Source organism: Juglans microcarpa x Juglans regia, chromosome 1S, assembly GCF_004785595.1.
Source record: "Juglans microcarpa x Juglans regia isolate MS1-56 chromosome 1S, Jm3101_v1.0, whole genome shotgun sequence".
Taxonomy (NCBI): domain Eukaryota; kingdom Viridiplantae; phylum Streptophyta; class Magnoliopsida; order Fagales; family Juglandaceae; genus Juglans; species Juglans microcarpa x Juglans regia.
In genome coordinates, this window is record NC_054595.1 from 25,564,906 (window position 1) to 25,589,866 (window position 24,961).

The following is a 24,961-nucleotide window of genomic DNA, read 5'->3' on the forward strand; positions in this document are numbered from 1 at the left end:
TAACGATAAGTTGAGATTAATTGAGATTGGTCGATGAACATACGAACAAATCTTTATTACTGAAACTTCCTTTGGCGCTTTTGAATTTACATTGCAGAAATTTAAGAAATTAACCTGTGGATTTTTTTACTAGGACCACAGAATTATAATTTGCTACAGGATGCTGCTTACATTGCAATGCATTCTGGTAGGATATAAATTAACATTTATGTCTTGAAGTAGGGAAAACAAATCAAATACCGAAAAGCTAAACACAAACACTGAAACCTGCAAATTCTACTGAAATCTGCAAAAAAGCCGGGGAAGAGTACTTGTAAAGACCGCCGAAAGCCAAATTATCGGGATCCCCGCGTGAATCGAAGTAATAATCTTTGGAAGGATTGGTATCGGATCTCGCCCAGGCTCGAACATCGGGCTTTCTGGCATGTTAATCGTCCAGTCCTCCTCCTCTCTCTTTGGACCTCTTCTTCTTCCGCTTCTTCTTCTTCTTCTCCTTGTTCTGGCTTCCCTTTCTTCTGTCACAGTCAAACTCGGGGGAAGATTCGAGATACTCGTAGGAAGGCAAGGGGGCTTAGATTCGGGTTGTTTCTCTTGTAGTTTGCCGTATTCTTCTTCTTCCTCCCCTGAGTGTGTTCCTGGCAGGTTAGAAACGGCGTGGTTGATGATGGAGAGGTTTGCGGTGAAGTTGGAGTAGCAGAGCCATTGAGGAGCGGTGGAGATGGTTGCTGTGCTTTGCTGAGAGCCAGAGGCGTCCGAGGCAATAGAGAGGCACGTTTTGCATCAAAAAAAAAAAAAAAAGGGAGCGGTGTGTAATGTGTACTGTTACAATAACTGCTGTATAGTTGTACTTTTTTTTAATAAGTTACGTGATATTATATTGTGATACCACATCAAAAAAAGCAAAGTAAGTGATATAAATTAGCCATCACATCTTATCAGAATATCATCGCATTCGAACAATCAATGGACGATAGCTTTTCCTCCCCTTTTTTTCTTGGGCTCTTCAAATGTCACCTTGCTCGTCTCCACTATCAACAGTAGGACACGAAAATGAAGAATGGCGAGGCATTAATTTATCCATGAAAGTGATTCTCAGTTCCTCGCTAAAGCCATTTGAATTCCTTATGCTGCAGTGCGATCCTTGTAATCTGTCAGACCATGCAGCTAACACCTAATAAATCTCCTCTCTATGTATGCTTTTCATCTATGGCATTAATGGATAAATTTCCTCTAGATTTGAGGATCAAAACTCGAGATTAAGGTTGCAGAATGGTCTCTAAGGCTGCATTTGTATTTAGATGTTGAAATGAGTTAATTGAGTTGAGATGAAAAAATTTTGTTAAAATATTATTTTTTAATAATATTAATATTTTAGAATTTAAAAAAATTAAATTATTTATTATATTTTATATTAAAATTTAAAAAAATTATAATGATGAGTTGAGACGTAATTTGACATCTCCTGCTCTGTCTGTTTGTATTTTGGATTGAAAAATTTACCTATCATCTCTATTATTTCATTTATCATTTTTAACACTAAATTCGTGATTTATCCGATTCTTCTCCAAACATGATGACGTGGCCAAATCAGGTTGAAAGACAAAATCCATTGAATCAATGTTAACCGCAGAGGATCCAACCCTCCCGAAAACCCAACCCAAAGCCTGTTCTCTTCTTCGGATCTCCCTGTAGCACAGTTTCTTTCAGAAAACCTCAAAAAGACACGCAGACTGCGTTCCCCACAAAGGTTTCCCTGGGCTTTATCGTTGTCTACCTTACCATGTACCGAGTTGCAGCTTCCCGTCTTAGGTTTCTCAAGGTCAGTACAACTATCAAACTCTGCCCCCCTCAAAACCCTAACTTTTTGTTTGGTTTACTAGAAATCGCTGGACATACTTTAATTTGATTAATCAGCTTTTGACTCTTAGTTATCTGGACCTGGAAGTAAAAAGGTTGAGAAACGTTTTTGTTTTCTTTCTTCTTTTTCCCATTAAACTTCGAATTGTTATCTGTTAGATCTAATTTTGATGTCACGGGTTAGTCAGATAATGGTTGTTTTACTGATGATTGAGTATGATTTTTTCGAAGAGCTTGAATTGGAGGAGAGCTTAATACGAGACTTTTGTTTAGGCTACAAACCTGTGGAATGGGATTATCGTTGTGGGGACAGGGGAAAATGTGTTGCAATGTTCATTCTCTCTGTTTAGCTGCTGAATATTGCATTAGATTCAAATTTCGAAGAAGCTTTTATTTCTCTCGTATGCCAGTTATTTTTTTAAAGCTTTTTCATATTTTTTTTGGGTTTTAGTAGTGTAAAAAAAATTTAAAACTAAAAATTATATACTTCTGTTTACTTGTTATTTTAACAACCAAATGCGGTCTTAAAAATTTCACTATCTAAAGTCTTCAATTTTGTTTCAATCAATTGTTTTTTTTTTTAGAGGGGGGGGTGGGGGGGACTGTTTCACTTGCAACTACTCTTCAATGTGAAATTAGTCTGTGTTTTTGCCGGTTGGGATAGATATAGGGGTCTTTGTTTTTTATATGCCAGGAAAAAAGAAAGTAGAACTGTTCCATTTGATTCTGATGGTAGTTTCTTTAATACTGATGTGCCTTCTCATTTTTATCCAATAAAATCTGTTTTTCCCCATGTATCGAAATATGCAACCTATTGGTAGAAAACCGTTACTGAGTATCTCTACATTGTTGAATTACTAACCGGAAATGGATTGCCCCATGTGATGAAATTGCTTGAGTAGGATCATGTGGGCACTCTGGGCGCCATTAGGTTTGCAACTTCCAGCGCAGTTACTGAAAAGCAGTCTTCAGGGGGCCTCTTTAGCTGGCTGACGAGTCAACAGTCTAGAACTCTACCTTCTCTGGAGCTCCCACTAGCAGGCGTGGCCCTCTCTCCTCCACTACCCGATCATGTTGAACCAAGTAAAACTAAAATTACAACTCTCTCTAATGGTGTCAAAATAGCTTCGGAAACATCGCCGGTATGGAAAAAAAGTGTTGCATCCTTTGTATTTTTTTGTTTACTCCTTTCTCATTTTGATGGTTGGTCTTAATCAGAACCCTGCAGCATCCATAGGATTATACCTTGATTGTGGTTCCATTTATGAGACCCCGGAATCATTTGGGGCTTCGCACTTGTTAGAACGGATGGCCTTCAAGAGCACAACAAACAGAAGCCACTTACGCATTGTGAGGGAAGTGGAGGCAATCGGAGGTAACATAGGAGCCTCGGCCTCTCGGGAGCAAATGGGGTACACTTTTGATGCACTAAAAACTTACGTTCCTCAAATGGTAGAGTTGCTTGTTGACTCTGTGAGGAACCCTGCCTTCTTGGATTGGGAGGTCAACGAAGAGGTAATATTTGTTATTTACCCATTATTTCGTCACGTTGACTAGATGTGATTACAGATTGTGAGGATAAAGAACCCCCAATTAACACCATCCATCGTAGCCTACTGGTAGTTATCCTCCTTAATCCTGCAGGGAGGGAGGGATTTTGAGGGTGGGAGAAGGGTATGGCTGTTATTTTTTGGCAGTATAGAAAATTTAAAAAAAAAAAAGAGAAAAAAAAAAGAGAGTTTATGTTTCCTTTCAGAATCTTCCTTTTCCACATTTATTTTCTTTGGTTTTCTTAATTTTTGGCCCTTGAGTGGCCATGGGTTAAAGATAAGTCTACTGTATTCAACTTTAAGGGTTGGACACTTCTCATATTTGACCAAGTGGCATGTTGAACTCTTTCTGTTACATAAGTGCTGACATTTATGAAACCGGTTGGAACGCTTTACATACTTGCTCAGCTATTAATTAATAGATTGGGCACAGAAGCAATGTTTTGAATACCGTACTGGTGACCGTTTCGGTTGAGACATTGAAATGAGATATTTCGGTACCGGTACCATTTCGGAATAGTCTATATATGAATAAATTATATATATATATAAATTATATTTCAAAATAATAGTCTATATATTAATAAATTATATATAAATTATAAATAGTCTGGTCTAAATTGAGGGGTCAAAAAATGAGCTTGCAGTTTGGAAAAAAAAAAAAGAGAGAGAGAGAGAGAGAGTAAAGGCCGAAATATTGGCCGGTACAGGCCGAAATTCTGACCAGTACGAAACTATACCCTTCTCTGTACCGACTACACCACAGAAATAATATATTTCGGCCATACCGCCCGGTACGGTACGAAATTTAAAACTTTGCACAAAAGTACTCTACTGCTTTTCCTATAGGTTTTTGTTACGAACTTATCAAATTCTTTTGCTCATTGCTTTTGTTTCCATGTCATGTCATTTCATCATTCACATGTTTATTGCCCGTGGATCATAGCCAATCCTTTTGTCTATATTTTTCAGCTGCACCTAATGTTCTGATCATTGTTCACTATATTTTTATATAGCTGCTAAAGGTGAAGGCAGAGCTTGGAGAACTTTCTAACAATCCTCAAGGCTTACTATTGGAGGCAATTCACTCAGCTGGTTACTCTGGTGCATTGGCAAATCCACTTTTGGCTCCTGAAGCCGCATTAAACAGATTGGATGGTACCATTTTGAAGGAATTTGTTGCTGTAAGGCCAAGAAACTTTATGACAAGTGTTGTGCACAATTAATTCTTCATTGAAATATAGAATGTTGGCAAGTCTTGTTTGAATTTCCTTGATTCTATTATTTTTATATGCTTTTCTTCCATGTGTGTTTTTGCACTTAATAGATGATGTTTCATTCTGGCATTTCAGGAGAATTATACTGCTCCTCGGATGGTTCTTGCAGCATCTGGGGTTGAACATGATGAGCTTCTGTCCATTGCAGACTCGCTTCTCTCTGACTTACCAAGCACACGCCGTCTTGAAGAGCCAAGATCTGTATACGTTGGAGGGGATTATCGTCGTCATGCTGATATAGTGGTGTGTATCACTAATCATCCTTAACCATTATTTTTTTTCAAAGTTCCATCCTTGCCCCCCCACCCCCTAGGTCTTAATTGTGTTTTTACTTGTCTGCTAACTCTTTGTGAGAACAGAACACACATATTGCTCTTGCTTTTGAAGTTCCTGGTGGCTGGCGTAAAGAGAAAGAAGCTGTTCTTGTGACTGTTCTTCAGGTGCTGCATTTAACCTTGGCATCTTAATGAGATTTTATGGTTGGGATCATCTATGAGTCGTATATCTGTTCTTGCATCCCCCCCCCCCCCCCCCCCCCCAAGAAAAAAAAGGCACCGCTTGTGTGGGGAAAAAAAAAGTCATGCTTAAATGGCTGGGAATTAACCAGCAAGAATTCTGCAGATGCTTATGGGAGGAGGTGGTTCATTCTCTGCTGGGGGCCCTGGAAAAGGGATGCACTCACGACTATGTAAGTTTTATCCAGGTGTTCTTGGTCAATTAAGCTGAATATATTTGCTTCTATTTTGGTTATGTTTAATTATGTTATCTTAATTTTTTTCCCCTAAGACTGGCCTTTGATCTGGTTATGTTTACTTATATTTGATTTTCAACGGGTGTATGTGTATTAAATCTTTCTAACATTTAAAAAATTTATGTGTATATGAACACAGATCTGAATGTCTTGAATGAATACCAGCAGATCCAATCATTTTCTGCATTCAACAGCATCTTCAATGAGACAGGATTGTTTGGCATTTATGCTAGCACTGTAAGGCATATACCATCTAAACTTCACATCATTGTGTTGACTCCACACATAAATTCATCTAGATGGTCTATATCCAAGACTTTATTTTACTTTTTTTTTTTTTTTTTTTTTTTTTTTTTTTTTTTTTTTTTTGCGACAAAAAGATTAATGCTGTCCTAGATTTTTTTTTTTCTTATAAGTATGCTGTTCTTTGGACATGATTTAATTTATTTTGATGATTAGATATTTAAACTTCTTATTGCTACCATTTTAATTTTCATTACTAAGCTCGTGGATGCTCAATTTGTGGACACAGGGCCCTGACTTTGCGCCAAAAGCAGTTGATATAGCAGCAGGAGAATTAATCTCAATTGCAACACCTGGAAAAGGTTAGCCTTGCATTCCTGTCATTGTGTGTTTTTCTTGGTGAGATTTATGTCATAAGTCCTCTCCATTGTCTTTGATTTTCCTTTCTTGTTTCTTTTTATTCCTGTGTGGCAGTTACCGAGGTGCAGCTTAATCGTGCCAAAGAGTCCACAAAATCTGCTGTCTTGATGAATCTGGAATCTAGAGTATGCTCCCCCAACCCTCCCTCCCTCTCTCTCATTCATATATTAAGTTAATTATGTTTATGTTTTGTGTTGCGTCTTTGCTGTCTGCCCCCTTATATCAATAGCTGAACATCATTCCTGCAATCTTCTTTTGCAACTAGCTTTTTGTTTTGATTAATTTGTTATTTGGTTTTTGTTTCTCTATTATTGCCGTTTAATTGGTGTATTACACAGATGATTGTATCAGAGGATATAGGGAGGCAGATTTTGACTTATGGAAAGAGGTATGTCGAGTAGCTGGACACACCTTTTCTCTTCTACTATGCATACATGCGCAAACATTTTTCTTCGAGCGATTTCTTAACACCTTTTCTGCTTGTGCTATAGTAAAATCATATCATTGTAACTAGTCTAACATACTTTATTTTTTGAGTACATGACATTTGTTGCAACAGCGACGTCAGACAAATAGAAGGAAGCGTCTTTCTTGTTTGTAGACTATCATAATATAAAAATTCTAGAGGAAAATATGCTTTGAACCCTTAAACTGATAACAATATTTATTTTGCGGTACCTAAACCATCGAAGTTCATTTCACACTTCAACCACCTTTTTTTAGTATATCAAGTAACACCTCATCCGTCTCTAACCGTTAAGATGGCGAAAAATTGGTGATGATCTTGATCTAAATATTTTGTAACTTGGTAGTTTTGAGAGCCAATTGTCTCAACTTTGATAGTTGAAGTACAACAATGGCTTTAGTTGTTTTCTGAAAGCATTGCTGTGTGTCTTATGACATACTGAACAATGGTGGTAATTGTTTCCTAAGATCAAAATATAGCTGTTTTCTGCGCTGTATTGATCTTGCGATCGCAAAATGTTTGTATAATTAGTTGTTATAACTGGTTCTGACCTTGCAGGCTGCCGGTGGAGCATTTCTTGAAGGCTGTGGATGAAATCACATTGAAGGATATTACTAGCATATCACAGAAGATCATTTCTTCACCTCTAACAATGGCATCATATGGGGATGGTAATTTTTTATTCTTTAAAGAATATCTGATCTCTCTTCTCATCTCTCTCTCTCTCTCTCTCTCTCTCTCTCTCTCTCTCTCTCTCTCTCTCTCTCTTTCATCTTTTATATGGCATGGGTTAATAAGAAAATTTTCCTTTTGTGCAGTTCTTAATGTCCCCAGCTACGAATCTGTTAGCAGCAAGTTCCATGCAAAATGAGTCTCTTTGTTTCCATAATTTTTTTTTTAATAAAAGATTAAAAGAAGAGATTTTTGGTGAATGTAACAATGTATCTCTTCGACAAATTAATGTTGTTTTCTTACGTTGTCGTCATGACGACAACAACATTTCATATCATTTGTTTTTGTTTCGTGCTTATAATTTAAATGACACATATTCAATAAAACTTAACTCGTGAAAAAAAAAAAGAAAGAAAAATTAGTCGTGAAAGCAGATATCTGCTCAATTTGTAAATGACATATTCGACAAAACTTAACTCGACTTGGTTAAGACTCGTTTATGGTCGAGTCGACTTGTTAGTTCAATTCAATTAAAACGCATTCATATATTGATAAATATATATATATATATATACATTTAAGTATACATATATATATGTATATATATTAGCTAATAATATAAGCATATCACTTTTATAATTAAATATATAATATGTAATCTAATTATTTATGTTTATACAGTGAATGTACTTTATAGGTATATTTTATAATTTGTATAATAATTAGTCGATAAAATTTAATAATTTCATATATTAGTATATGATAACAATATATGAAATAAATATATGTTATCATATTAAATGTATGTATTAATAATATATGTAGGCATATAATATATTGTTATTTTGGATAAATATCAACTAGTTAGATATTAATTATCTATAAATTTTTTAAAATTTTATAATTCAATACAGGTTCTACTTGTTGGTTGTATAAATTCAATATTAGATATTTTTTTTAATTTATTAATTATTAAATCTTATTCAAAAAATAAAAAAATAAACAATTCAAGTTCGGCTTAACTCAAACTCGTTTGTGGGACGAGCTCGAGTTGAGAGTTTAACTTATCGAGTCGAGCTCGAATAAAGAATAAAATAAAAAATTTCAAGCTCGAATATTTTGAGTCGAGCTGAGCTTGACAAGCCAAAAACCGACTCGACTCAACTTGATTATAGCCCTAATTTTTGTGGGTCCTATTGAGCTAGGTTCAACTTTTTAAAGTTTAGATGAATTTAAATTTTTAAGTTAAAATGTATGAAATAAGTTTATATGAGTCTAATTTTTTTATAAAAAGTTGAAAAAATAGTGAGTTTGAATCTTTGATTAATAATTAATTTAAAATGAGTTAATATGAGTTAACTTTGATTCAATGACCAAACACAATTGTATCTTGATATTATTAGCTCTCAAAACTTAGATACAAAAAGTGTATCATCTCATTTTATCAAATTTTATATAAAATATAATAAATAATTTATTTATTTTTTAATTTTAAAATAATAATAATAACAACAAATAATATTATGACACTTAAACCACTTTCAACTTTCTATCTCAACCATAAAGCCATTGCTCGTCGCTGCGTATTTTTTTCCTCCGGTCGGCTTATCTGAGCTCATATCACTAGCCCATCGTAGCTACGTCGATTACCAGCACCCATCGGCCGTTCCCACTCGGCGCTCTTTAAAAACTGCCGAGCCACGGAACCAGTAAACCCTTGCACGTAGACGAACAGGCAAACGCCACCATGAAACCCGACCTCCTAGCTTGCGCCACTGCGTTTAATCACACCCGCCGCCACTACGCCACGAAATACACGGCAAAGATTACCTCCACCTCACCCACCGGACGCTCTCTCTCCGCTGAGGTCACCCCTCTCTCTTCTCCATACCCCACCGATATCCGCGGCTACGCACTCCCCCGCCGCCACGTCATCTGCAAGGCAACTCAGATCCTCCTCCAATCCCGTCCCTCCACGTCGCATAATCCCGGCCGAAATCCCTTCCTCGACCTCTCCAACTATCTACACTCCCTCCCTCTTCCCCTCACCCCCTCCGAGGCCTCCGAAATCCTCAAATCCCTAAACGACCCCTCCCTCGCTCTCCGGTTCTTCCAACTCTGCCCCTCCATTTCGCCTAATTTCCAACACGACTCCTTCACCTACACCCGCCTCCTCCTCATCCTCTCCAAGTCGTCCTCCCCGGACCGCTTCGACCTCGTCCGCTCCGTCCTCTCCCAGATGGACCTGTCCAACACGCGTGGCACCATCTCCACCGTCAACATCCTCATCGGCTTCTTCGGAAACTCCGAGGACTTGGACCTCTGCACATCCTTGATCAAGAAATGGAACCTCACCATGAACGCCTACACCTACAAATGCTTGCTCCAGGCGTATCTGCGCTCCCTCGATTCTGACAAGGCTTTCGACGTCTACAACGATATGCGTCGCCGAGGCTACAAATTGGACATTTTTGCGTACAACATGTTGTTGGATGCTCTAGCCAAAGATGAAAAGGTCTGCATTAATACATTTTCAATCGTATTATGTTGAGGAACATGTAGTCGGTTAGTGATATTTATGTGCTAGTCATTAATTTTTATTTTTGATTTCGTGATTCGATTTTGCTAATTGAATGAAAGGAATATGAATCAAGATTAACGAGTAACATCAAAGATTGAGTTGCTGTTAATATTTAGAAAGTGAACTTTTTCAGCAATTCTTGTGCTTTACTTTTTCAGTTTTATTGGTCCTGATTATCTGATCTGCAGAATTGTGACAGGTTGACCGGGCGTGCAAGGTGTTTGAAGAAATGAAACGGAAACACTGTGAGCCGGATGAGTTTACATTCACAATCATGATCAGAATGAATGGAAAGATTGGTAAAGCAGATGAAGCATTGTCTCTCTTTCAGGAAATGCTAGCAAAGGGCTTCGCCCCAAATTTAATTGCTTATAATACCATGATCCAGGCATTTGCTAAGGCTCGGATGGTTGACAAGGCCATTCATCTCTTCTCTAAAATGGTAGAGAATGAGTGTCGGCCTAACGAATTTACGTACAGTGTCATCTTGAACCTTCTGGCTGCAGAAGGGCAGCTTGGTAGACTGGATGTGGTTGTGGAAATATCAAAGAAATACATGAATAAGTTGATATATGCTTATCTTGTAAGGACACTGAGCAAGCTGGGCCACGCGGGTGAAGCTCACCGACTATTTTGCAAGATGTGGAATTTCCATGATAGGGGGGATAGGGATGCTTACATGTCCATGTTAGAGAGTTTATGTAGTTCAGGTAAGACAACTGAGGCTATGGACCTGCTGGGCAAGATTCATGAAAAGGGAATCAACACCGATACGATAATGTATAATACCGTTTTCTCAACTCTTGGCAAGTCGAAGCAAGTTTCGCATATTCATGATCTTTTCGAGAAGATGAAACAAGATGGTCCTTCACCAGACATATTTACTTATAATATTCTGATCTCCAGCTTTGGTAGGGCTGGGAAGGTCGATGAGGCAGTTAGAATTTTTGAAGAACTTGAGAATAGCAATTGTACACCTGACATTGTCTCGTATAATTCCTTAATCAATTGCCTTGGGAAGAATGGTGATCTTGATGAAGCTCACATGAGGTTTAAGGAAATGGAAGAGAAAGGATTGAATCCCGATGTTGTCACATACAGCACACTCATAGAGTGTTTTGGCAAGACGGAAAAGGTTGAGATGGCCTGCAGGTTGTTTGATGAGATGATTGCCCAGGGATGCTGTCCTAACATTGTAACGTACAATATTTTACTCGACTGCCTTGAGAGGTGCGGGAGAACTGCAGAAGCAGTGGATCTGTATGCAAAACTTAAGCAGCAGGGGTTGACACCAGATTCGATTACATATGCAGTGTTGGAGCGGTTGCAAAGTGGTTCACACAGAAAATTCAGACTTCGCAGGCAAAGTCCGATTACTGGTTGGGTTGTTAGCCCTTTGAGGTGATGGAAGCTTGAAAACTTGATTCCCTTGCTCGGCCTCTTAATTGGCGCCAGCATCAAAAGATAAAACAATCTTGAAACTTCTATATGTCGTGGTGGCTCATTCCTTTCTATACACATCCACAGGGAGGTTTAATGTTCAGGAAAGCGACCTAGTTTTTGGTTCGATTCAATTTATGATGCAAACTTCTTTTTTCTATTTTTCATAATGGCAGAGACAGCAGCAGCGTAACCAGAGTTTGTATTGGTTACGTGTGGATATCGAATCTCCCAGGTTGCTTTAAATTGAACACAACAGAGCAAAAGTGTTAGGTAAGCATGGTGTGCTGTTGCTCTAATGTAACTGTAAAGGAAGATTGCTGATTCAGTCCATGCATCAAATGTACATTATTGGATCGTGTTTGAGATATGGTTATTATAGATGTGATTGAAGTGTTAGGTTTAAAATAAAACTTGAAAAAGATTCTTTTCAATACGACGCTAAGATGCATTGAATTAGATCTCCCTTGCCCCATAAAAGAAGTTCTACAATTATAGATTGGACGCCTCTTTTGGGACGAAAGAATCTCACTTCCCAAAAACACAGCCGTTGCTGTTGTTGACATCTAGTAATCTTGTATGGAAAATACTTTAGCCACAAAATGATTATACAAAAATAAACTTACAAATTGATGTGATTTGATATGATACGTCAGATTATAAAGTTATTTTTATTATAAAGTAGATGTAACGGATTCTATAAAGTCACATCAATTTGTGAGTTTAATTTGTAATACGTCAGATTATAAAATTACTTTTTATTTTTATTTTTATTTTTATTTTTATTATAAAGTTACTTCCCAAAAACATAGCCGTTACTGTTAATGTTGATGACCAGTAATCTTGTATTGTAATAATTTCTCTATCTTTGGACGGGGCAGTTGGGCCCCACAGCCCACTTTAATCCCATCCCTTATTAAAGGCCCGCCCTACCAACTAAAATGACCCACATCCCAACTTGACCCAACAACCTTTATCCTACTCCATACCAGAAGCCCATAACCTAATTCCCATCTCAACCATTACCTTTATCCTACTCCATCACGTCCTTACCAACACGAAAAAGAAGAAAGCAACCACCAGGAAAAGATGAATAATATTCGCTCAAATCTTTTCTTATTTTATTAATATTGAACACTGTAAAATAATGGTTCGCCCGATAAAATTTTCAAAATTATTTTCAGAGGATCTTTGCTTTTTTAAAAGAAGAAAACGACCAAACAAACACCTCATGTGATCTGTTATAAGCTAATAAAATTAAACAAAAGTTGGCCCAACCCATTTCTTTTTTCTTTTTTATTGAATTATCGTTGTCATTACTCATGTAGGACCCTAAGCAAACACCAAAACCAAAAGAGCAATTTTTTTTAAAAGTCACTTAAAAAAAATATATTTCATTAATTAAAAATAATAAAATTAAGGATGAAGAAAACATTTCTGAAAATAGAAAGCAATTGCGTGAGTTCGATACGACGTCGCATGAGGATGTTCATCTTCCCGTTGGATATACTTTCCACAGCGGAAAGAACATGGTAATGAAAGCTACCACGTGTCTACACGTACGGTCCGAGGTGTAACACGTAAGCCACTCTCCACCTCCTCCTCTTCCTAGTCCTTCCTTTTCCGAACGTGAACGGCACTCATTCAATCGTGTCTGAAATGTACGGCTCTGAGCACATCATCGAATCCTATTATAACGGTCCTGCCAACGGGCCCCAACACAATCCCTCTCCCGGCCACTATATATACCTCTCTTCTTTGAACCAGAATTTTTCATAGAGACGAATTGATATATATCTGTGGATTGGATTGGGAAGAAAGTTTGGAAAGGTCAGGGAAAAAAAAAAAAGAAGAAGAAGAAGATTTATCAGAATAAGCGAAGAAAATCAAGATGTCTTGGCAAACGTACGTTGATGAGCACCTGATGTGCGAGATCGACGGCCAGCATCTCACCGCCGCGGCCATCGTCGGCCACGATGGCAGTGTTTGGGCACAGAGCTCCAAATTCGCTCAGGTCTTCTATCCTTCTTGACTCCGTCTTAGATCTAGTTGTTTAGTTATTCGGTTTTCTTCTGCTAGATACTTTTCTGGTTGTTATTTTTATTATTATTATTATTATTATTTTCTTTAGCATGTCTGATTGATCTGTGCGGTGGATCGGTCCATTTGGCTCTCCCTGGAACACTCTTCACGGAAATGTTCTATTCCGCCGAGTCAAATACAGCCTTTCTTCTTCTTTTCCTTTCAATTGTTGTTTGATCCGTTCAATTTATGATTGTTTTTAGAGGATCCGTCGTTCAATGTGATATTCATATGATTTGAGTGCCATTATATAACTTCCTGTTGACTTTTTGGTTTCGGATTCAGATATTTCTGTGAAATTCGTTTGAGCTCCGTTTGGTTTCGGAGAATACTTAGGATGGAGAAGAAATTATTAGAGTTTTCTGATAAATCATTTATTATTTTTTTATATTCTTCCAATAAATGAATAGATTGTCTTAACTAGGATAACCGCTGTGTTAAGCCTAGTTGCATCGATGAGCGCACTTGAATTGTTAATACAATTTTGGTGATGATCTTGCTTTGAGATGAAAATAATAGGTTCGCTATTTAATGGCAGTGCTTTGGTTTGTACTAATTATTAAAGGGAGAAGTAGCAAGCTATCCACCAAAACCATTTTTTTCCCTAGATTCTCTATATGAATTAGATGACGACATTGATTTACTGAAATCGATTTATGAGGCAAAATTTCATGCTGATTTGTAACATTTAAGCTTTCATGACTTTATGCATGATAGGGCTCTTGGACAGAGGCCGATTTTGCCGTCTGCATTTCAAAAACACTTTCAACTTTGAGATATACTTTCTTTTCCGTTATTTTATATGCAAGATGAAACGGGCACCAGTGATAGTGAGGTTAGTTTGCCTGTTTATGTGCAGTTCAAGCCTGAAGAAATTGCAGCGATCATGAAAGATTTTGATGAGCCCGGCTCTCTTGCCCCAACTGGGTTACACCTCGGAGGCATAAAGTACATGGTCATCCAGGGAGAGCCCGGAGCTGTTATTCGTGGAAAAAAGGTGTTTTAAGCTCTTCAATCATCATTTCATTCTGTCTAATACACTTGTTAATTGGTTCACGAATCTTGATGGTAATGTTCCTATTTCTTATGTTGATCTGAGTTAGTAGGTCTTAATCATGATCATGGTAGTACACATTTTTTTTATTTACCAAAAAAAACTGTACTAGGGTCTCTTTCTTATAGCTTTGGGATTGGGCCTTTATAGTGTTGTCATACCTGTTGATGGTCTAGATTTCTACCTGTGCCTGATATTTGTCGCTCTTTTATGTTTTTGGCTATAATCTTAGTCGCTCTTTTAGTATATACTAGCTTGCTCTTTTTTAGTATATGCTAGCTGCTCTTTTTTATATGTAGTTGATACCATAATAATCCTCATTTGTACCCTGTCATGATTACTGTGTTTCAGCTAGCCATAGCTGTTCACCTTTTGACTTCCAAATTCGTAAATGAGAAACCCACCACCTTTTTTTTTTTTTTTTTTTTTTTTTTTTTTTTTTTTTTTTTTTTTTTTTATGGAAGAAACCCACCACCCTTAATTTCACTGAATGATGCAGTCAACAACTTTATCTTTCTCATTTAAAGGTTCATCATGGACCTTGTACCTGGCTAGCCTTTGAAAAGATAAATAAAAGAGCTTAGGCGTCTCATGTGTGGGGACCGCGTATAACAATCCTCTGTTCTCTTTGCTTGCAATCTTCTAGTCCCCATCTGTTACAGCCTCTTGTGTGCTCAGACAAGGAAACCAACACATGCAAATCAAATTCCCTGTACTTTTACTTTTATAAAGCTTATCACAAGTTTTTTCAAGAAATGAGCTGTCATTGCACATTATTGGATCTCTAATCATGTCCTGACTACCTTTTCGTTTTCCCTTAGGACATGATTGCCTTTCCATCTTCCCTTTTAAGAAATTTGCATAATCAGTCTATAAGGGTGTCCTGGTCCATTCACTAGGGGCTCTCAAACCCCACGTCTTCCACAAATTGGGCTCCTATTAAAGAATGCAAGTTTCTAATGATACTGGGGAAAGTTGCAGAATAAAATCTTTTTTATGATGGGCGAAAGAGTTGAGAATACAGAATTAATTACTTGGACTTCGTAAATATTGAAGTAAAGTTCTTGTGATGAACTCATATTGCGGCTAGTTCAAAGTATGAATTTTCATATTTAGTTGAGGGAGTTTGCCTGGTAATCACACTTTTTGTATTGGTTCATGCCATAGAATTCGATTGTGGCGGTAGAACAAATCACTATTATCGGTATTTCTTGCTTGAGTACTGCTACTTATAAGCTGGTGTTTGAGCACACCACTTCACTGTGGAACATATTACAGCTTAAAACATATAATAAAATAATACTTTTTTATACTATCTGATGTAGGAGGCATCCATATAAGTGGCGTATTGGATGTGTCCATAAGTGAACCTGCAAATAATTATTCATTGATTTGCCTCGCATGTTGCAGGGTGCTGGTGGCATCACGGTGAAGAAAACCAGCCAAGCTTTGATTTTTGGTGTATATGACGAACCTCTGACTCCTGGACAGTGTAACATGATTGTTGAGAGGTTGGGGGATTATCTGGTGGATCAGGGCCTTTAGGTCGCAATATCATGGTTTTCATTTTGTGATATTTGGTTTGGGCTTGAGTCATTCATGGACTGGCAGTGGATCAATTGTTGCTGAGAATAACCGCGTGAGGACAGAAACAGTAAATTTTGGTGTTTTTCTATTTTTGGGCACGTTTTCGTAATTTATGTGTATCCCCTCCTGTTTTGGGTCCCTATTGAATCTATCCTTTGATTTATTCTATTTGATTATATGATTTAATTTGATTATATGTGTAATCCCTCCTGTTTAATTTGTACTTCAGCTTGTGATGAAAGGTTTCAGAAATGGTACTATGCTTTAATGTGACAGCAATAACTAATAAGGATTGGCAAAGTCCAGTGAGTGCAAAAATGTAAATCCAATAACCACCGATATTGGTCCTAGACTCCTAGTATATATGGGTGAATTATAATTCAAATCAAAACTAGTATTTTTCATACTTCTTACTTTTCATGAAGTGTTAATGCAAGAAAAACGTATCTATAAAAGAATTTGTTTTCTCTCTCTCTCTCTCTCAAAGAGGACTTACCTATTTCATTAATTTATTCCATGTACTTATTTGGAGAATGCAACACACACATATTATATATATATATATATATATATATATATGTATATATAAATATAAGAGAGTTGGTATATAAAATCTAGATATCGTTCATAAGAAAAGAAGAAAAATACCATTAAGTTTTGAATACCATAATTAACAAGTGTTTCATTTAGTAATGATGATGAGTGGATTAAATATCAAAATTGTCGGTGACAATAAGATGAGATGGCGAAGGCTACCTAACTCTTAAATCTAACCTTCTATCCCCGAGTCGATCAACACAACAAGTCCTCCTTCCAACCTTTATAATTACATCATTCCACTTATAATTACATCTTGTAACTTCTTAAAGACTCTACAATATATATATATATAGCATTTTTAAAGAGTCGTGCTACATCCACTGAGGGTCTAACCGACAAATTCTCTCAAGAAGGCAGAATGCCTTTTTTTTCATATATTTTTTTATATCCTTAAATATTTTTAAACAAATTACAATATCATTAAAAAATACTTACTTAATCACTAAGTGAAAAAAAAAAAGGATCGGTAGACACTCTCGGTACCCAATTTCGGTAGCCAACAAAGATTTATGATCATTTTTAAAAATACTTATTCACAGTCAGTTAAAATTACATTTTTTTTTACTAATTAAATAAATTAATTTTCATTGCAAATAATCATTTTCATCACAAATAATCATTTTTCTTTTAACTAAATTTGCGACCAATCACCAAATCTTACAGTAAACCCTACACCCATCGTGCATGCATATTATTATTCAAAGCTTATGTTTATCTGAAAGTAAGTAACAAGATAAGTTTGCTCCACTGGAAATCGAATTGATTCCAAAAGACTAGACCGATCGATCATGGAAAAATCTAGGTTTATCTTTTCTTTTTCTTTTTATCCCTTTCTTTTTCTAATTGGTAGATCAATTAGTTTTCGTACGTGGAACATGATTAGTTTGATGAACTCATGCACTGAGTTATTTATAATTAATTTCTTAGAAAAAAATAATTGTCGGTTCAAATTACATCTTGTCTCCTAAGATCCTTGCAAAGGAAGGCAACCCAAATAAATATATATATATATATATTTATATAATATATATGCAATATGGAAATGCCTCCTAGTCTCCTAAGATATCCCGTTAATGCATGCCACTAAATCTAGAAGAACTTTTTTGTCAAAAAACAAAGAAAAAAAAATGAAATGAAAATGACGCCCACAGTACTAATACAGATAATAATAGGGTATAGATGATGGAGACACATTGATTGATCCGATGGAGATGATGGCTTCAACGCCATAGAGCTTATCCTCTTAATTGTCCTAGTACAATCAACAACACAATGGGCGCGCAACGCAAGCTGGAACCTAAACCAGAAGAGATCAGATAATGTCGAATATTCTTTTAAGATAAGGCTATGAATAATGCGGAAAGAAGAACAACAAAAACAAACTACGTACATGTTTATTTATATAATGAAATTGAGGATATATCTTGCTATTCCAACATCCGAGTGCATTGATTTTGTATGCATGGCCTGGTCCTCCCTATCCGACACTCCTGCATGGTGCTGATTATGATTCGATCTCTTTCTTTATTTATTTCTTGATATTTTTCTTTATCTTTCGTAAGACTCTCTCTCTCTCTCTCTCTCTCTTCCCCCTTTTCTTTTTCCAATTTCAATCAAATTCATTTTATTAATTTTATTTTTTTATTTTTTCCTCTTGTGGGCGGCGACCGGTCATCATCGCTGAACATATCACCATACAAGGGGTGCTGCTTCACCTTAAAGTTATTGAATTTGTATGCACTAGGTGTCATGGCCTTAAATTTCCTAAAAAGCAACCCATCCAATAAACGCTTATTAGTATTTCAGACATAAGCTGCGATATATATATATATATATATATATATATATATATATGGTTCCCAAGAAGTCTCCCCCAAGCTCAGGCGTGCAAGATACATATAAAGGGCTTATCTTTTGAAACCATATATTCAGTGTTCACAAGCATCTTCTAGCTAAGACCTATTTCTATCGTGTGTGAAGGTGAAATCCAAATGCTTCAGGGTCCAAAGTCGCCATACAATATCTAGATAGAGATCATTGATCAGCGGGTGATCATGGAACGTCATGATAATGGTGATGAAAATAATAATAAAAATAATGGCGGATTATCTGCATCCTCCCTTGCCGACTCGAGAGCTTCGAGTGAAGGATCAACATCATCATCCTCAGACATGGAGGACGATGCATCTTCACCAAATTCATTTTCTTTTTCATCCGCACATTCCAGTGGACCATTGTTTGAATTGTCGGAGCTCATGGCCCAACTACCCATCAAGTAAGTACGGTTTCAACAACTCCAAGAAAAGTAAAAACTAGATCTTTTTTGGATTGGCATGAATGCTTACTAAGATTTCTATGCATCAGTGTTCATCAAAATAGCTGAGCTACGTATTACGTACTGAATATTGGTCTGGAATCGGTTTTCCAAGATATTAGAGGGGAAAGAGAGATTAAAACTGGGAGAACAATGTCCATGGCTAGGATTTTGTAATAAAAAATAAATGGATTTTTATGTTACCAAGCTAGACTTCCACAGGTAGCAGCCACCTTTTCCAGAACCAAACAATATGTGCATACATTCTTAAAGGCTGAAGCATCAAACAAAACCTCTTTCTAAACATTTGAGTCTGTATATATGCAGGAGAGGACTTTCCAAGTACTTTGAAGGCAAGTCTCAGTCTTTTACTTCTCTTTCAAGGGTGATGAGCTTAGAAGACCTAGCAAAGAAGGAAACTCCTTATAGAAGAAAAATGAAGCCATGCAAGAGCTATGGGGGAGGCTTGGATAACCACAAACCATACGCTACCCTTCCCAAGGCAACCATTTCTAAGAAGGCATCTAGATCCAGGTTCTCTGTCTCTTACAAGAAGAAGAGGAATCGAAGTTTCTTGGCTATCAGTAGGCCCCTCCAATCCCTGTGCAGAAGAACTTTTGATCTGTAATGAAACCTATTAAAAGCATGATCTGGCCGGGGAAACACATTGTTTTAACTCGAGGTTATATATTTAGGGTAAGGAGCAGATGTATTCAGAAAAGCTCCACTCCTCATGTACAAAAACAATAATACTGAGTGCCTGCCTTTTGCGGCTGTAATTTTTTTTTTTTAGTTAGTTTTCAGCCTAATATGATAATTCATTCAAAGTGAACCCAGCTTACAAATGGACAACCAAAATTGAACCACCCTAATAGCAAGGCTCTTGAGTTACAGCAACGACGACTGATTCGGACTGTTGAAGATGTATGCTGAAGCAAACCCCACAGATATTCTCCATGTACGCTTAGCTTTTCAATGACCTAAAAATATCTAACTTCAATGATGCGATGCCTCCATCCATGTACGTACGCTTTGCTTTTTCAATGACAAAAGTTGGCCACATGCAGCATTTCAGATCCTGTGATCTCTTACAAAAGTTTTTGGAATCGCACCTAACATTTCATTGCAGCATCTCAATTATAGTTATATGTTGATAGACTCCACTTCACCCAACATCTGCATCTTGTTCAAATATTATAAGCCTATGGATAAGAGATGGAGGAAAAGAGAGGCATAAGAAACATATATATGACAGATTAGTCTGCCTCAGAGATGCATGAATGTAGTCACATGTTCATTTTCTTACAATTGTAACCCAAATACAAAGAATCGCGGTTCCTAGGATTAGCAACTGCTCAATTCTACAACCAAAGATGTTAAGCCAACTCCCTGAAAGTCTCCAGTGCAAGGAGGTTGAAACTTGAAACAACAGAGGATGCTGTTCCAACTGCTGCCAGTGCCAGGGCACATCATCTAAATAAAAAAAGGCGAGTCATTCATGGAGATGTGAGTGACCGATTTCGGATTCTGCTTGATCGCCTCACTGGAGTAGTTGTAATTACCTTAGCTTCTCCATCTTTGCCCCCCTATTGTGACCCAAAAACAACAAAAAATTATGTTTTGCGACTTTATCATAATGAGAACTTCAGTTCACCAAAGCAAATTACAAGTCAACCTTGAACATAAATGTGATATAGCATGTTTGTTTTAATAAAACATGGTAAAATCCACAGCAGCTTAAATTCACTAAACAATCGGTTGAGCAGAATATAGGAGGGGCCCGGGGGCGATCTCACTTGGATCATGTGGATGTGATACATTGTGGTGTTGTTTTGATATATGAATGCACAAATGTATGCAAGAAACTCTATATAGTTATGTTAAACATGCATTTCGATGTGTTGTATTGCTAACATGCATTTCATAAAATAAATGCAAGCACTATCTAAACCAAAGACCAATTACCTCCTCTCTTTTCACAACTTTCTTCTCGGTAGTATATCTTGCACATGAATGAGAATCCATGGAAGAGAACTCTGGGAAAGTTGGCTGGGACTGTAGAGAAACTGAATGGACCTTGCTTCCTGACTTCTTCTCTGTGGAAACGGAATAATTGCCCTCTTCACTGCCTATCCTCCTATTTTTCGTATCACAGCTCCTCAGAGAGCTGCTTATCTCTCCAACCACAAACTCACCAAGCAGCTCAATTGTTGGTGCTCGGCTTTCATAATCATCCTTGGAAGATTCCTCCATTGGATGAAAAGATGAATGAATCACAAAAGAGTCAGCACATTCCGTGTGCACCCCTTCCCCATTGGGAAGCACTGAGCAATGCTTCTCTGCTGCTACAGATTCGACAAAAGGCTTTACAAGACCCTTTTTGATAGTTTTGATCTGGCCTATTCTCAAAGATTCAGAAGAAGGCTTTCGGATCAGAGATGAATATTTTCCAACAGTTTTCTCCTGCTCTACTCTCAGAGATTCAGAGCAACGCTTTGCAATTAGGGAAGAATTCTTTCCTGAAGTTTTCTTATGCTTAAAGTGAAAACCCAAGACCAAGGAGGCCAAAATCATAGAAAATACTGAGATCCCAATAACAGCTCTCAGTAACAACAATTCGGTTCCAAAGTGCTTCAGCAGGGCCTCCTCCAAATTTCCTTCTGCTCCAAGATTGAGAATTTCGAGGTCTTTATCCTTGCCCATTCCGTCCAAATTTACTTCTTCATCTTCTTCCGGCTCATTGTGAACTTCTTCGGCTGGCTCCGTCAAAATATCATTTTCTTCTATAAGAATATTAGTAATATCAGATTCTATAATTTGGTGATCCTTCACATCAAACGTGTATGGTGCCTGACAATCCTGAAAAGCTTCAAGATTTTGTATTGTTTCACCATTTTGCAACTCAGAATTCCGGCCAGAAAAACCCCCTATCTTCACTGTTTCATGTTCACAACCTTCGTCAACATCTACAGATTGTGGCTCCGTCAATTCACGCAACTCATCAACTGCTCCCTTCTTTTCATCCTCAACCACCTCTAAAGCTTCACTTTCTCCACCATTTCCATATACCACATCATTTAGCACCTCAGAAATTTTTACTCTTCCTGTTTTCAAATCTTCCACCATTTTTTCTTCCTCAATCCTCTCCTCATTAGCTCTGCGGCGTCCTCGATCCAAACCCATTTGTATTTCTTGTACTTGATCCCAAATGTTAGTTCCACTCTCAAGTCTCATAGCCAAGAAAGCTTCCGACGTATGGTTCTGAATGTTATAGTACCCACCTTTAAGATCCTCCAAAGATTGCAAACTTGTTGAAGGAGCTATAGAAACTGAAGATACATATAAGGTAGAAAGAACGAGAAGAACAAAGCAAAACAGAGATTCCAACACCCTTTTCAAACCCCGACCTTTCTCCTCCTCTACCTCCTCAATTTCCTCGTCACTGTCCTCAACGTCCTCATCACTGTCCTCAATTTCTTCATCTTCTTTCTGTACGGAACCTTCGTCTGATGAAGCCAAAGAGCCCCGAATCGAATCATCCTCTTCATCACTACCTTTCTCGAATTCAAAAGAACCAGTTGTATTAATATACAGCCCGTCTATTCCTTCTCTGATTTCTTTTTCTCGGCGAAGAAAAATCTCACGGCGCCTATGCGGCATGTACCGGAGAAACTTAGGCCTTGGAGAAAGAAAATTCGTTAATGGGTCATAGGGCCTCAAAGAACCATTAGCAACATGAATATTCGGTTCATTGTCGTCGGTTGCAAAACCCTCTGGTGATGATACATCAGAAATATCGGTTCCGGGATTCACAAAATTAAGTTTTGATTCAAAAACCGGAGTCTTTGGGACATGGGTATTGGAGAAAAACGGTTCTGGGGCCTCGTTCCTTTCGGCAAAGATTTTCTTTCTTGGGACAGCGACCTTGGCAGCGGCAGAGATGGTTTGAGACATGTTATGCTTTGGGGAAAATTTCTCACTGTTCTGAATGTTAGAACCCATTTCTTGATGGGGTTGATCGTTCTCATCTGAAATTAAAAAGAAACAATTTCTTGGTTCAAGTTTAAAACAGTTCAACGAATCTGTGTCTCTAATGCATGTATTTACTTGGAAAATTACACATATAAAACCAGTTTGTGATTTCAAAAATTTAACTTTAACCCAACCAGTTACCACACTACATATTCTGTTTCTTTGAATTTCTTATGATTCTTGAATTCGAATTCTATAAAATAGAGAAGAGATAGGGTTACCAGAAGCTGAGACTCTCGGAAATCTAGAGGCTTTAGTAGGCATCGACGATGATAGAGCCTTATCATGAGCATCCATTTCTTTGACCATTCTTGTATCACCCAAGAAAATTTCACGAACTCAATCGAAGAATAACAAAGGCAATTTTTCGGAGGTAGAAAAAATGGCACGGTGTCACGAAGAAAGGAGAGTGGAGATGTGACCGTTGGGAACCGCATGTATAATATCGCTTGCGACTATTGAAACAAAATTCAAATTTTGAAAAATGTTACTATCCGTTGGAGAAGCCCGCTGCTCTTAACGTTATAAAAAGCATTAATTGTGCGCTACGCCGCTATATATGACAAAGTTATAATGTTTCATTCTCATGTTTATTCTTTTAAAAAGGAAAAATACTACTCTTATATAGCTCATTTCTACCGCTGTAAATTTTTTTTTTTTTACTCAGTAATTAAGTAAGTATTTTTTAATAATATTTTGATCTTTTTATTTTTTTAAATATTTAAAAATGTTAAAAAATACATGAATGAAAAAGCAAAAAAAAAAAAAATCTTATAACTAACAGTAGCTCCCAACAATGATTGTAGTGCTACTCTTTAAAACAATCTTATATTTCTTTATTTTTTTATATAGTATTAATCTACGGATCCACGAAGAGAGATGAATTTTAGAAATTGTAGATACTCTCCATATAGTCGACATATCATTATTTGATTTACAAGATAAATTTTAAAAAAATTAAATCTCTTACAAATTTGATCTTGTCATGTATTTAAAATGTATATCTATCATCCAAACCGATATAAGAAATACAATAATTTTAATATAACATTATCTATACCTATAGAATAAATCTAATTGTAAGTCTCTTTATTAATTTCTCTACAAATTCCCAATCTAATCCAAGAGGTGACTTATAACAATAATTAGTTTTAAGGAGTGAATTGTTATGTTTTAATTAATCGTTGCATGGCATAAGTGTCGAGTAATTATCGAGTGATACTGATGTTAGAGATAGTTCCAAAAGAATTATAGAACAAGTATAACTTGGAAGGCTTGCTAGTTGAAGTTGAACGAACTCCTCACATGGGATAAGATTTCAGATTAGCTTTGTTGGACTGTGGATTACTTTCCGAGATGGTCAGAGCTGGGCTTTTTTAAGTTACTTTTTCAACTTCAGTTTCCAATCTGATTGGAATATGTTCGTGAATGTCATGCAATCTTCTTAAATAAATAAATAAATATAATATCTACTTAAAAAAATATTAATTTTTTAACAGTAAATTTCACTTTTTTTTAAAATGATTGAGCAGTGATTGTATATTTCACGACTGTATGTAACATTATTCTTTTTTAATTTTTTTATTGTTTTTCCTTAATAAGTATGTAGTATTGGGATGATTAATAGAATAACTCAATTAGTTTAGTGGAACTAAAATTTTTAAAAAAAAATTATACTCATTATTCCTACATTACACACCACGCATTTTTTTCTCCTTACCAAATACGTGGTGTATAGATAATTAATAGAAGAATTATTTTAGTTTAGCAAAAATAAAAATAAAAAATCAAGTATAGTGTATAGTGTATGAATGATGAGTAAAAAGGCTCTAAAAATATTAAAATGTGTGATACGTAGTGTAGAAGGCTGTGTAGCAGAACCCTTGCATCAAATCCACACAATCTGCTTTACCTTCTTTTCTGTTTCAAAGTTCAAAGCTCCAAACTGCAAAATCTCTAGGACAGGAACCAATCCTTACCCTAGATTTGCATAATTTTAATTGGTATTGGAATAAACTAATACGAGGGGCCTTAG

At 36.7% G+C, this 24,961-nt stretch overlaps 5 protein-coding genes across 8 annotated transcripts; 4 read left to right on the top strand and 1 right to left on the bottom strand.

Annotated features, from left to right (window-relative positions):
* Positions 1 to 1,623: 1,623 nt before the first annotated feature.
* LOC121247699 (mitochondrial-processing peptidase subunit alpha-like) lies at positions 1,624 to 7,573 on the top strand. The gene is made up of 13 exons (XM_041146107.1): positions 1,624 to 1,819; positions 2,760 to 2,999; positions 3,076 to 3,372; positions 4,424 to 4,591; positions 4,760 to 4,927; positions 5,044 to 5,124; positions 5,306 to 5,372; positions 5,575 to 5,672; positions 5,968 to 6,040; positions 6,153 to 6,223; positions 6,437 to 6,486; positions 7,123 to 7,235; positions 7,383 to 7,573. The coding sequence occupies exons 1-13, from the start codon at positions 1,781 to 1,783 to the stop codon at positions 7,433 to 7,435; spliced, it is 1,518 nt and encodes a 505-aa protein (XP_041002041.1). The 5' UTR covers positions 1,624 to 1,780; the 3' UTR covers positions 7,436 to 7,573.
* Positions 7,574 to 8,808: 1,235 nt separating this feature from the next.
* On the top strand, positions 8,809 to 11,608 carry LOC121247697 (pentatricopeptide repeat-containing protein At1g51965, mitochondrial). The gene is made up of 2 exons (XM_041146105.1): positions 8,809 to 9,751; positions 10,017 to 11,608. Exons 1-2 carry the CDS (start codon positions 8,984 to 8,986, stop codon positions 11,220 to 11,222), a joined length of 1,974 nt encoding a protein of 657 aa, XP_041002039.1. The 5' UTR covers positions 8,809 to 8,983; the 3' UTR covers positions 11,223 to 11,608.
* Positions 11,609 to 12,982: 1,374 nt separating this feature from the next.
* On the top strand, positions 12,983 to 16,251 carry LOC121247701 (profilin-5-like). The gene is made up of 3 exons (XM_041146110.1): positions 12,983 to 13,271; positions 14,199 to 14,336; positions 15,804 to 16,251. Exons 1-3 carry the CDS (start codon positions 13,149 to 13,151, stop codon positions 15,936 to 15,938), a joined length of 396 nt encoding a protein of 131 aa, XP_041002044.1. The 5' UTR covers positions 12,983 to 13,148; the 3' UTR covers positions 15,939 to 16,251.
* A 1,766-nt stretch (positions 16,252 to 18,017) lies between these two features.
* Positions 18,018 to 19,673, top strand: LOC121247704. 3 transcript variants are annotated; one of them, XM_041146115.1, is made up of 3 exons: positions 18,018 to 18,324; positions 18,561 to 18,855; positions 19,222 to 19,673. In XM_041146115.1, the coding sequence occupies exons 2-3, from the start codon at positions 18,635 to 18,637 to the stop codon at positions 19,520 to 19,522; spliced, it is 522 nt and encodes a 173-aa protein (XP_041002049.1). In that variant the 5' UTR covers positions 18,018 to 18,324; positions 18,561 to 18,634; the 3' UTR covers positions 19,523 to 19,673. The 3 variants fall into 3 exon arrangements, with proteins under 3 accessions (XP_041002049.1, XP_041002048.1, XP_041002050.1); XM_041146116.1 differs by lacking the exon at positions 18,018 to 18,324 and adding an exon at positions 18,445 to 18,463; XM_041146114.1 differs by lacking the exon at positions 18,018 to 18,324 and having other exon boundaries at positions 18,442 to 18,855.
* A 451-nt stretch (positions 19,674 to 20,124) lies between these two features.
* LOC121247702 lies at positions 20,125 to 23,390 on the bottom strand. Of its 2 annotated transcripts, XM_041146112.1 has the most exons (4): positions 23,148 to 23,388; positions 21,006 to 22,922; positions 20,860 to 20,966; positions 20,125 to 20,480 (listed from the first exon to the last, which is right to left on the bottom strand). In XM_041146112.1, exons 1-4 carry the CDS (start codon positions 23,233 to 23,235, stop codon positions 20,391 to 20,393), a joined length of 2,202 nt encoding a protein of 733 aa, XP_041002046.1. In that variant the 5' UTR covers positions 23,236 to 23,388; the 3' UTR covers positions 20,125 to 20,390. The 2 variants fall into 2 exon arrangements, with proteins under 2 accessions (XP_041002046.1, XP_041002045.1); XM_041146111.1 differs by having other exon boundaries at positions 20,860 to 22,922; positions 23,148 to 23,390.
* Between the last annotated feature and the right edge of the window lie 1,571 nt (positions 23,391 to 24,961).